This window comes from Lagenorhynchus albirostris, chromosome 7 (assembly GCF_949774975.1).
Source record: "Lagenorhynchus albirostris chromosome 7, mLagAlb1.1, whole genome shotgun sequence".
NCBI classification, from domain to species: Eukaryota; Metazoa; Chordata; class Mammalia; order Artiodactyla; family Delphinidae; genus Lagenorhynchus; species Lagenorhynchus albirostris.
This window is the reverse complement of record NC_083101.1, coordinates 24,459,106-24,472,114: the sequence shown is the minus strand read 5'-3', so window position 1 is coordinate 24,472,114 and position 13,009 is coordinate 24,459,106. Positions and strand designations below refer to the sequence as shown.

At 39.2% G+C, this 13,009-nt stretch overlaps 1 protein-coding gene across 3 annotated transcripts in view; it reads right to left on the bottom strand.

The window, feature by feature from the left end:
* The window catches only part of CTNNAL1 (catenin alpha like 1), a 58,760-nt gene that overhangs the window by 19,586 nt on the left and 26,165 nt on the right, over window positions 1-13,009 (bottom strand). For all 3 annotated transcript variants that reach the window (XM_060154679.1, XM_060154680.1, XM_060154681.1), the window contains exons 5-9: window positions 10,895-10,984; window positions 9,677-9,847; window positions 6,569-6,769; window positions 4,059-4,145; window positions 813-971 (exon numbers count right to left, since the gene is read on the bottom strand). In XM_060154679.1, coding sequence (XP_060010662.1) covers window positions 813-971; window positions 4,059-4,145; window positions 6,569-6,769; window positions 9,677-9,847; window positions 10,895-10,984 — 708 coding nt within the window. The remainder of the gene's footprint in view (window positions 1-812; window positions 972-4,058; window positions 4,146-6,568; window positions 6,770-9,676; window positions 9,848-10,894; window positions 10,985-13,009) is intronic.

The window sequence follows — 13,009 nt, the reverse complement described above, 5'->3', positions numbered from 1 at the left end:
AAAGGGGCAGGTTATGCATCAGTAACACATAACAAAGATTTGGGCAGAACAGGAGAGATTCCAAGAAGGAATACTGTGCTGAATGTCTTCTCTTTGTCCCTCCATATCCACTCTTTTTCCTTCTTGGGAGACTGACCTATGTGGTCTACAGCTGTTTGGCCAATGGGAAGCCCCAGCAATACAGCAGCAGGGATTTGGAGGGTAAGGGCCTTTATTCTCATGCTCTTTCCCTGCAGGCTGCCGTGGGCTGTCTCTGTGTCTAGTCCTGAAACCACAACTACTCAAGGCTCTCTGAAGGACTCTGTGCCCTTCCAGTTTCCAGAAACCACTCACTCCCCCCGTTAATTTGGTTGTAGGAGTAGTACCAGCTCTGCTGTCACTAACCCCAATTCCTGTACTCTCATGGTTTCCCCACATCCTATCCATGCAACTGTAAATGGCTCCTTTGTTAAACCCTCTTAAGATTAACCTAAGTTGAACGTGCCATCTCTTTCCTGCTGAGACTCAAAAGATTCAAATACAAACAGGGTCATATGATGTATCTCCACTGCTCTACTCCAAGATCTAATCTCTTTGATGGAATAAGGAAGGAGGTTAAGAAGGGCATTTGTGGGTTCTAGCATTTTTTATTGTTTTGTTTTAGAGGACAAATTGTTTTAAGAACAGATAAACATGATATTTTTAAAATTCCAAAGGCAAGAGAGAAAACCCTCTTATGAGTAAACCAAAAACTGTATTTGTGTTAATATTACCTGATGATAGTACAGCTTTCATTAAACTACAGTTTCTTTAACAAGCAACCTATTGCTCACCTCAACAAGCCGCTCTTTCTGTTCAGAGAGTTTGCAGGCATATTCAGCCAAACCTTCTAAATTTCCTTCTACTCCAGTAAGTTTTAATGCTTTGAGAACCACATGATCAGCGTGGTATTTTACCAGATCTGCTGCCAGCTGAACTGCTGTACTATGAAGCTGCAGATGTGGGGAGTGAAGGGTAATGGAAAAAAGACAACAAACAATAAGGTTTTGTGACCAAAAACCTCATGAGTACTTTAAAAACTAAAGAGTAGCAACCTCATATCAGTCCCACTTGATCTGCTGAAGGGTGTATATATATATATATATATATATATATATATATATGTATATATAAAATATATATTCAACAAATTTTATTAAATACCTACATTATCACAGGAATTGAACTAAAGGCTGGACATACATGACAAGTAGGACACAACCCCTTCCCTCGGGGGCTCAGTTTATATTGCTATCCACAGCTTTTCTGTCTAACTCTTGGGTCACAGGAGAAATGATGGATAAAAGGATAATGAAAACCTCAAGGTTTTATTTAACTTCAGGTGGAATGGATTTTAAGCATTGCTCACTCTCACTGAACATCTTTGCATACTATTTAACTCCAAAATCTTTTCTTCTCCTTCTCCTGCCTTTTAAAAAAAATGCTATGACAGGTTATTTTGGGGTTCACCAGAAAGAGATCATTTTTAATAACATTGTCCTAAGGAAAATCTGATTTTTAATTAAGCCTATTTGAATGAAGTGATTCTTTTTTTCCTGGAAGTAATCCAATGTCCATTCAAATTGCAGGACTTTGTACAAAATTAACAATAGGGTAGTCCACATTCACCAAATCAAGTGAGAATAATTAAAGTCAGAAACAAAGACATTAAAATGCATTTTCCTTTGGAAATTAAATGCACATAAGAATTCAAAAGATTTTGTTTAACCATCAGGGTCATAGAAAATAGCTAATGCCAGTCTTTTATTTTACAAACTATGAAACAGGTCCCTAGAGACTGAGTGACTTGTTCAAGGTCCCGTAAATCTTACAAATGGTTCTGGAGACTACTTACAAACTCCAAGGCAAGAAGGGTGAATAAACATGAAATTCCTGCTCTGTGCAAGGTACTGTAAGTAGCTTTACAGACATTATCTCCCTTAATCCTTATAAAAATTCTTCTAGGTTGATGTTATTATACCCATTTCAGAGGTAAGGAAAATGAAGCTTATGGAAAGCCTCTCAGGCTATCACCAAAAGATTTATGTTCAACTGATAGTCACAGTCTTAACAATAGTTTCGTTTAAATTGAATAGGCTGGAAAAAATGAGTAGGCTTTTTTTAAACCATAGAAGACCATATCCTTCTAATGTTTAATAGGATGTTAAATGAAGGTTTCAACAGAGGTCAATGAAACATCACCAGATAATTTATATATGAAACTCTCCCAAACCAATTCATTCTCTTGAGCCTTTGACTCTCTTAAAAAATATAAAAGAACAAAGAAATTAGAGATAAGAGAGAAGAAAGGTTTTTGTGAGGAGGGTCTTTCTGGTGCTTGCTGTGAGTCCCCTCCCAGGCACACCCCAAAATGCAGGGAGCAAAGTGGCACAGAAGTTACAAAGTAAGGGGCTGGTCAGGGGAGGCACCAGGAAAGCCTCTGAAGAGCACTCAAGTATTCACGACAGAGAAAGTCAGCTTTAAATATCTTCGAGCCCAGTGCATCTCATAAGGGCACCGGGCACTAAGAACTCCCCACTTCCTCTCTTCTCTCCCTGTGTCACAACCTGGCAAAGATCTGGAACAGAAGCTAGATAATAGGAGATGAAGGGCCTGAAAGAGAGACAAGAGACCACACTTCCCCCAAAAGCCCTAGGCGGGCTAGAGGAGTGGGGAACAGGAGCAAAGCCCTACAATTGAATGAATCAAAATACTGATTAATAGGGCTTCCCTGGTGGCGCAGTGGTTGAGAGTCCGCCTGCCGATGCAGGGGACATGGGTTCGTGCCCCGGTCCGGGAAGATCCCACATGCCGCAGAGCGGCTGGGCCCGTGAGCTATGGCCGCTGAGCCTGTGCGTCTGGAGCCTGTGCATCCGGAGCCCGTGCTCCGCAACGGGAGAGGCCACAACAGTGAGAGGCCCACATACCGCAAAAAAAAAAATACTGATTAATATATTGGAATGAACATTCTCATTTTTGAACTGAGTTTGTGTTTTACGACCTAAAGCAGGGATTGGTGAACATTTTCTGTAGAGGGCCAGAGAGTAAATATTTTGGGATTTTCAGGCCACATAGTTGCAACTACCCAACTCAAATGGGCAGAACTGTGTCCCCCCTAAAAACTTTATTTATAAAAACAGCCTGGCTGTAGTTCACAAAGCCCTGACTTAAAGTGACTTTCAATTACCTAAGAGTGACCAAATAAGTCATTAGATGATAAAGTTTTCATCCAGGGAACAGGGAAATCTTCACAGCCAAAAGAACATTTTAAAATATCAACTTTATTAAGGTATAATTTATATACAACAAAATGTACCAAGGGTACAGTTCGATGAGTTTTGACAAACATTTACACCCAAGTAGCTACCACCATAATCAATATTTACAACACTTCCATTAGCACAAAAAGTTCTCCCATGCCCCTTTGTAGTAAGTATCCCCCCTTTTGACCCCAGCAGTCACTGACCTGGTTTCTGTCACTGTAAATCAGTTTGGCCTTTTTAAGAATTTTTTCTAAATAGAATTACACACACACACTTTTGTGTCTGACTTCTTTCACTCAGTGTAACGTTTAAGCAATTCATCCATGTTATTGCCCTTATCGATAGTGTTCTTTTTTATTGCTGAATAGCATTTGATATAGTTATACCAAAATTCATTTATTGATTCCCCTGTTGATGGATATTTATTTATTTATTTATTTGACCACACCGTACCACTTGCAGGATCTCAGTTCCCCAACCAGGGATTGAACCCACGCTCTTGGCAGTGAAAGCGTGAAGTCCTAACCACTGGACCACCAGGGAATTCCCTGGAAATTTAGATTGTTTCCAGTTTCGGGCTGTTATAAACATTTGTGTACAAGCTTTGAGAATGATGGCACTAATAAAACAGTGGCTTCAAAATAACTAGGTCAAAGGAAAACTTTACAAACATTTTCTGGGCACAGGAACATACTAATGCTAAGGCATTTTATATATACCATACAACATGACAACTTGCAAAGAATTAAAAGAGGCTAGATTTCAAACTATACTTACTTCTTTCTTAAGTTCATTGAGGCTGTGACTGATTTTCAATATAGCGAGTTCCAGTTCTTCATCGATGCTCTTTGTTTTCTTTCTTTGCTAAAAAGTTTTAAAAGTACATGTGAAGAGTTAGCTTTTTCATCTTGTAATTCCAATTTTACTCAAACTACAAACATAATAAATTTTTAATATCATCTGTGAACTATAAGAAAAGTAGGGCTTCCCTGGTGGTGCAGTGGATGAGAATCTGCCTGCTAATGCAGGGGACACGGGTTCGAGCCCTGGTCTGGGAGGATCCCACATGCCGCAGAGCAACTAGGCCTGTGAGCCACAACTACTGAGCCTGCGCGTCTGGAGCCTGTGCTCCGCAACAAGAGAGGCCGCGATAGTGAGAGGCCTGCACACCGTGATGAAGAGTGGCCCCCGCTTGCCACAGCTAAAGAAAGCCCTCGCACAGAAACGAAGACCCAACACAGCAAAAATAAATTAATTAATTAATAAACTCAATTTGTTTAGTTAAAAAGAAAAGTAGATTTTTAAAATTCATCTGTTTATGGTTAGAGTGGAAAAGAGAATTTTTATTTAGTTACATTTTTCTACTCTAAACAGGTGAATTTTTTAAATCTAATTTTCTTTAATAAATTTATCATGTCTAAAACTAATCTGTTTTACCTTCTGCCTGGAATTCTCATCTCTTCATTCTTAACCTAGATAAAAATTAAAACCCTATTTATCTTCAAGTCCTCACATAAATGTTTCTTTCTCAGAAAGGCCTTCTTAGATCACACAATTTAGATTAGACCCTCTTCTTACCCTCTCTAACCTTTTCTCTAAGTAATCATCCTAGTTTGCAATTACATACGTACTTTTGATTTTTGTTGTTGTTGTTATTTAAAGCCTATTTTCCTCACTAGGCCTTGGTAAGCTCTGTGAAGGCTGGGATCACATTTATTCTGCTCACCACTGAATGCACAATACCTGGCACAGCAAATGGAAGGTAGTAGGTATTCAATTCTTTGAATGAATAAATCAGTTAAATGTCAATCTCTGCATGAAGCTTCTTGATTCCTCTAGATAAATACAAATTCAACCTCCTTTAAACCCTCTCAACACATGATCTGTACTTTCTCTTAGGACAGTTACAAAGTTTTTTGTACTCGTTTCACACCTTCCCACATTTTCTACATTGCAAAATTCTTGCAGGCAAAGATTTTATCTTATTCATCTTTAGATTTTCGGTGCCCGGCATATAAAAGGTACTCAGTGACAACTGCTGAAAAAGTGAATGAATGAACAATACATCTGACATGCAGAATCAGAGATCCAAGTGCTTGTGAAACATGTGAAAGGTGCTAACTGCAAATTTAAGTATTGATAGAACTGGATGCCCAACACAGACAGCGCTTCCTCACAGAAACTCTTTATATTGCATGTTGGGCTTAAAATTTAATTCTGAAGCAATCTACACTTCAGATTAGATATCACATAGACAATTCAAACTAAACACAAAATACTGCTTTTATCCCTGACACCATTCTACCATAGTTAAGTTTTCCTGTTAATATGAGCATTTGCAATATTGTGATGCCAAGAAAATATGAGGGAAATCTGTGATTTATACTACATTCATAAATCAATCTCTTCACAAGGAAGCACACTGCTGGACCCTCTCAGGCACATTCACCCTTCTTCATCTTTACTGCCTAAGCTTTTGTCCATGATTTCCAGATTTGTTCTATCCATGCTGTATGTTGTAAACCATGTTAAATACTTTTTTGACATATCCTAGGCCTAAGAAATAAATAAATGGTGCCAGAGACATGTCTCAGGGCTCTACCTTTCAAATCTGTAATCCACGCTCTAGAAGAGATTGGGTGCACACCTCCTGTGTTGTACCACTTGTCAGTCCTTGCCACTCTTGCCCAAATAACTCCCACGTTTGAAGCGCACCAGCAGCCTGTTTAAGGCTCTTAAAGTGGCTGCCCACCAGTCTGAGACCAGGAATCTGTGCGAAAGTGAAAAATCTTTCACCTGCCAGCTGGATCTACCCTGGTCTTCATTGCATCTAAACCTCAATAAGTTTTCTAAATCCTTGTGTCTATAAATCAGCTGTCCTCAGAGTTAAGAACTGTTCACATCTGAACGGCTCCAGCAGTAAGACTCAGGTTCCAAGAACCTCTAGGCTTGGTTGAACCTCTGCTCTTCACTCTGAAGAAGCATTTTGGGGAGGAATTTTCCAGAGGTGAGTCTGGTGGAAGAGTGGGGACGACAGGGTGAACTAGTGATGGTGATGGTGTCACAGAATCCAGACTGGCCAGGATGAGAAACAACAGGCCTAGAATACCGTGAGTGCTTATGGGAAGGATGCTTTGGCCAAGTAGGGGGCAGAAAAGGAATGAGACACCCTTGGCCCACTCTGGACCACATTCACACTCCTGGTGGTGATGGCGCCTGCCACGACTCTCAGGGCTCCAGGGAAAAGCTATTACAGAAGATTTACTTTGATGAAATAAAGCTCTTACAGCTTCAATCCACACAGAAATTAACTGCTGCAGTTCCATCCTGGCCTGAGCTGACAGTTCCAAGATGCGTTCCCTGTGCTCGTGGCTGGTATAGGCACAATCAGTAAAGTCCTCTGTGCGCTCCAAGAGGGCGTCCAGCATCGCAGAGAGAGTCTCTTTTGACTGAAAATAAAGATTCTCCTGAAGAGTTTCAATATTCATCTGAGAACAAAAAGGATATACATCCACATGAGTCAACATTCCCACCTAACCAGATGGGCTGTACTTTCTCCCAGGGCCCAGGAAGACGCTAGCAATTTCTTTCCCTGTCTGAAAGCTCAGGAGAAATACAGCATCCAGGGATGACTTTATTGTCCACTAACCCTGGAGGACACATTGCTCGAGAGCCACCAATGGCCGTGCGGAGCTTTATTACTATAGTCGTTAACAAAGCATTTCTACAAGATCAATGAATACTAAGGCAGAAGGAGCATTATCATGTAGCAACTGGTAGGAAAAATGAACCAGCTTCCAGGTAAAGGATTTGTATCTGACAAAATGCCAAGGCAAAGTCCTGGAAGATGTTACAGCCAAAAATGAATGTGTTGAGCCCAGGGGGAATGGTGTGGAAGGTATGGGGTATAGAAGGGACTAGGAAAGGCATCAATTTTTCCTTCATTAATTCAGCAAAACTAGTCTCCCTACATTTTGTCTTATGTCCCCAACAGTACCTCCCTGACCAAAACATTCTCTACCAGGGGACCTCAATCATCTTTCTAAAATGTACCTCTTCAGATATTGCCACCTCCCTCTAATTGGCTCAACACCTATGAAACCAAGCCCAAACTTGTACCGCATAACATAAAACCTTCCAGGGTCTTGTCTTTACATATCTTTCTAACAGTCTATCTCATCTCTCTGAGTTCCTAAACCTTCTTTCACTTCAGCCAGCCTGTGCTTAGAGTTCCCTGAATGTGTGACGAACACATGTTCACTAGTACAATTTTCTCTCTCTCTCAGCTTTCTGAGATATGCTATGTCACTTCAACCTTATTTAACCTCTAGCCCTTGAAATATGTCACAGAAACAACCTGGGCTGAGAGGCAATAGGTGGTGATGATCATGATTGTGGGCACAATTCTTGCTCTGATAAGGATAACTTACATTTGTTTCACACTTTAAAGTCCTTTCACAACTATCATTCCAAATTAATCCTTACATATGACCCATTTTAACATGATTCCTGAAAATACCAAGATTTGGGAAGGTCGAGAGGCCACAGGGAAGTAATAGCTTCCCCTTCTCCTCCTGGCCCAAGTTATCTCCAGTAATCACTCTGTTCTATGGAGACAGGATTTTTCTTTTTTTTTTAAGCTAGGAAAGAACATGGATAAAAGTGAGGTATGGAATTGACAATGAGAACCTAAGAATTTGAGGATTTAAACAGAATTACAACATAAAAATCAGTCCACATACCGTTTATGTTAAACTTTTTTATTTTCCTTTAAAGAGAACATATATATGTTTTTAAACAGCAACTTAGTAGAGTTTTTTTTATGAAAGCCACTTATTTGCATATTTTCATAAGATCTGTTCATATATTCGAAGTAACGAATAAAGTATCCAGTTTCCCTCTACAGATGCAAAGAAGATAAGCACTGACAGTGAGACTGAGTCTATTCACGATCGCTTTGCTCTGCAGAATGCCTGCTGGCGAAGAGATCAGCAGCTGGAGCTGCCAGCAGCGGTCACGGGCACCACGCTGCCCTCAGTTAGCCTGGAACCAGAAATGCAGCGCCAAGAGGCCAAAGACCTGGCTCTACCCCTACTTGTTTCCTTATTATCCTTTGACCTTTGACATCTATCCCTTCAGCCTTAACAAAACGAGAGAATTAGAAAAATTATCTCTAAGATTCCTTTCAGTAATAAAAACTCTGAAAGAATGACTGGTCCCTGTAGCTTCCTCCCCCTCAGGAGGAGATGTGGGGTAGGACAGACAGCATATAAGCAGACTCAGAGGTGTAAACTGAAAGGTCATGGACTTTGGGATCAGAAAGTCCTGGTTCTAAACAAGGGTTCTACCGCATATTAGCTTTCCTCCTCAAAAACATGGGTATAGTAACATGCATCTAAAAGGGAAGTTAGAGATGAAATGAGAAAATACTTATTGAGAGAGCATGATGCCTAAAAATAAATGTTCTTTCCATTACTGTCTTCCACCCCATGTTCCTACTTAGATGGAAAGAATACCATCCCTGTCACAGCCCTGGCTACTAGAGAGGGAGGTAACCCTTAGCATATTAGAGAACTTCTCAGGGCCCTAGTTCTCCCACGTATTAAATGAGGGAGTTGTGTTAGACAATTCCCTGGGTCTTCCCGGCTAGACACCACTCCTACTGAAGAGCACTGTCACCATCTCTGACTTGTGATGAGTTCTGCCCTGAAACGGTGGGTATTCTGGAGTCAGGCTGCCAACTTGCAAATCGTAACTCTGGTACTTTCTAGCTAGCAAGTTACTTAATCTCTGTTTCTCAGTCTCCTCAACAGTATAATGGGAATAATAATAGTAGTTCTCGTGAGATTGAGATACACACACACACACACACACACACACACACACACACACGCACATTTAAAGCACAGGGCTGGCACAGAATAAGTGCTTGATAAATGTTAGCATGTATTATTGTTCATTTAAAATCTTCAAGCATCATTAATGCTATCACTATTACTACAGTCTCAAAGTATCTATTCTATAGCACAAGGAAGAGCAGGGATTCCAGCAGATTCCAGATCTGCTGTCTGTAATCATCCATGATGGTATGGCATTGCTCCAGAGCTGGGAAGGGAACACTTCTAAACAGAGGACAAGAGGCTACAGCTAAACCATACAGCTAAACAGGGCCAGAGCAGCTACTATAACCCTAGACCAGTGTTCTCTGTACAAACTACCCCAAGCTTTATGTTACTGAATATTAAGTTTGTACACTGTGGCACTGTTTTAAAGACAAATATCTGCCTTTGTGAAGCATCTATTCTAAAATATTGAACAAAACTACGGATACTACATATAATGATGCTTCTTTGAAATGGCAAGAAAAAAACAAAATATATTCTCTCTATTCTTACCTTGAATTCCTTAATTCCAGTAAAAATACTGATAGATGAAATGTCAGTCTCTCCATTTGGTTTGCATTCGGTCACAATTTCAATTACCTTATCCAATGCCACTTTCATTCTGTCAAATACTCCTTCTTTGTTTTTATGGGCTGATTCACAGTTGGGATGCCTGAGACACGTCTTTGAAACAATTGAAAATTTTTATGTTAAGATTTGGCCCATATCATAATACACAAAATCTTACAGAGAATATGCCATGCTAATAAAAATGGTTCTTTACCAAAATCTCTCGTGTCCCTGGCTCACCCAGCTGCTTCTCCTCACTAAAAGTGGAAGTAGGATGAGTAAAAAGCGACAGCAAGGTTAAGTGAAAAAGGCAGAGTGCAAAACTGTATCTTTATACTTTACTATGTTTACTTAAAATTTTTGAAAAAAAACAACAACCCTATATCTTCATCATGATTAAAACTTTTAAAATGTTGCCTAATATGTGCAAGAGCTAAAAAAAGAATGAGGAAAAATGAACAGATGTCTTATGACTGTGGATGCATCTTTGACTTTTAAAAAATGATGTAAAGGAAAAACTACTCCAGGGCCTAGCTATGAACAGAGCCTTCCAAGCAGACTCCCGTGAATCCTGTTTCTGTGGCTTCACTGATCCTAGCATCGAGGCAATATTCCGAGCAGAAAAGGCAATCCTAAACAAACTGCTACTGAGATGTTTACTAGTTCTTTCTTGAATTGTACCAATTTGCTGGCCGACTGCTGTTTGAAATTACGAGCTCTTGATTGACAATTTTGTTAAAAGTAGAATAAGGACTTAGAGGTATGAATTTACAGAATAAACAAGCTAAGGGCTGACTTAATACTCCACTGTTACTTAACAGATTCTAACTTGCGTAGCTTTTTCTAGAGCACATGTGCTGGCTCCCCAATGAGACTAGCAAAACCCCACAGGCAGTGACCGTGTGTGACAGGCCTCCATTCACAGCACTTAATAAGCCATTTTCTGCTTAGTTGCTCAAAGCTGACTCATAGATTACCTGATGTTTGGAACTGGGGATGGAAGTTAACATTCTTGTTAAAGAATAACTGAAATTTAACTATTATAGCCCATATTCCAATTTATCACTTTCATCTTTTTAATGTGTAAAATACATAAATTAGATGCATTTAATCAGGTTTTTTTAATTAATTTACAACACAGTAAAACAAAAATTTTCTTACCTTTGAAGCTGTGAGAAGCATCATTGTACACTTTTCAAGAACTGCCCTAGCTGCTGCCATTTTTGCCTTTTTCTTTTCATCTTTCAAATCCTAAACATGGAATAAAACCACTGAGCAGTCTAGGATCATGTAAACAACTCAATTTTTTGAGAAATAATTTACTCCATAATAGCAATACTCAACAATTAAGTAACATTGTTTTAAAAAAGTGACAAAGTAGAAAAAAACCCAGAATATATGTTTTATAAAATGTCACCACTTCAATGTAAATATATCAACACAATAGAGTAGAAAGAAACAGCTGCCCTTACTAAGGGCAGCACAGCCAGGAACTGAGACCTAGGGAGAGGCTGCCATGTGGCTCATGTTCTGGTGGCCTGCACACCTGACATTCTGCCCATGTAAACACACCTCATTCCCAACCAGAAACAACCATCCTATGCTTTACTTAATTAAAAGCGACTTATTTACTGAGCATTTGTGGACTATTATTTCCTTCAAAGTAGACACTTAAAGCCAACTCTTTCAGGGATCATGTGATTAATCCCATCTAAGTGCATATTCATCTCAAGTTTTTTGTTGTTGTTGTTGTTGTTTTAATCCTAAACTTAGCCAATATGCTGCTCTAAAATGTTCTTAAGATGTTTCTTGGGCATATAATTTTCCCCAACTAGAATATAAACTCTGAAGTAGGCACTGTATTTGGGTTTGTTTTTTTTTTTCATTTGGTTTCTCTTCATATAGCCCTTGATATGAATGTGTGCTATCACAGAAGATCTCCAAATATTGCTGATTAAATCTACAACCAAATACTCTCATAATAGTTTGGTAACCATCTAAATCAGGGGTCAGCAAAAATTTTCAATAGAAGGCCAGATAATAAATTTTTGAGGCTTTCTGGTTCATTTGGTCTCTGAAACAACTACTTAATTTTGCCAGTGTCTCATGAAAGCTACCCTAGACAATACATAAACAAATTAGTATGGGTGTGTTCCAATAACTTTACTTATGGATGATGAAATTTGGATTACATAAAATTTTCACCTGTCATATTAGTCAATTTTTTTTCTCACTTGTCAGTTGGATGAAAAGGCTTTTCTTACAAATAACAAGGACCTAAAGTATGAAAGTGATTTCCTTTTATTTGTTTTAATAAATGGGAGTGGATTCAAAGTTACCCCTGTAATAATATCACTCTCATTTACTTGCATCCCAATACAGCTTTCTTTAATAGGAAAGAAAGAAGCAAAGTTACATCTAGTAAATGAGAAACTGCAAAAAACTCCAAAGCTAATTCAGGTCACAAGGTAACATTCCAAAGGACTGTATCCTACATGTGATTATCATCCATTAGGAGCATCTTTCAAAAATAAAGGTTGAGGTCACTTCTAAAATTTCCATCCATTCCTTGTCTTTAACATACTGGACAGGACTTCTAGCAACAAAACCTGTGGGTCTAGTTGACAATGCATCAAGTGTGTATACATAACACTTGTAAGCCATACATTACACCATAGATTGTATGGTGACAGCAAGTGATCCAAAAAGGTGGCATCTCAATCTGTTAGAGGGCTGGTCCACAGGACGAAACATAGGCCTCATTAAACCCAGATGTCCAAGAAGCACTAAGTGAAGCATATAACCCAGCCTGCCACTTTCCAGGCCAATACCCACCTTCCAACTCCAGCTACAACCAGGAAAGTTCACGCCCCAAACCATGGCCTATGGGACTATACCAAAGCACCTCAAGAAGTGATCAATTATATATTTAACTTGACAGGATAAACACATGCACAAGTACCCCAACAACAAGAAAAAGTCAATCCTGGATTTGACATGGTTTTCCACCTCCCTAAACTTCAGAACTTACAGTCTGAATTGGGGAACAGACCCACAAAGACCTAATATCATGGTGCGGTTTGAAAACTACAGGCTTTAGAATCAGACATAATTGAGTTCAACCTGCTAGAAAAGTGACCTTGGGAAACTTTATTATCTTCTCAAGTTCAGTTTCCTCATGTGTGAAACAGTAATAACAATATCTACCTTACACGGATGTTCTGAGAATTAAATGAAATCATGAATATTAAGTAGCTAACATATAGCCAATGCAAA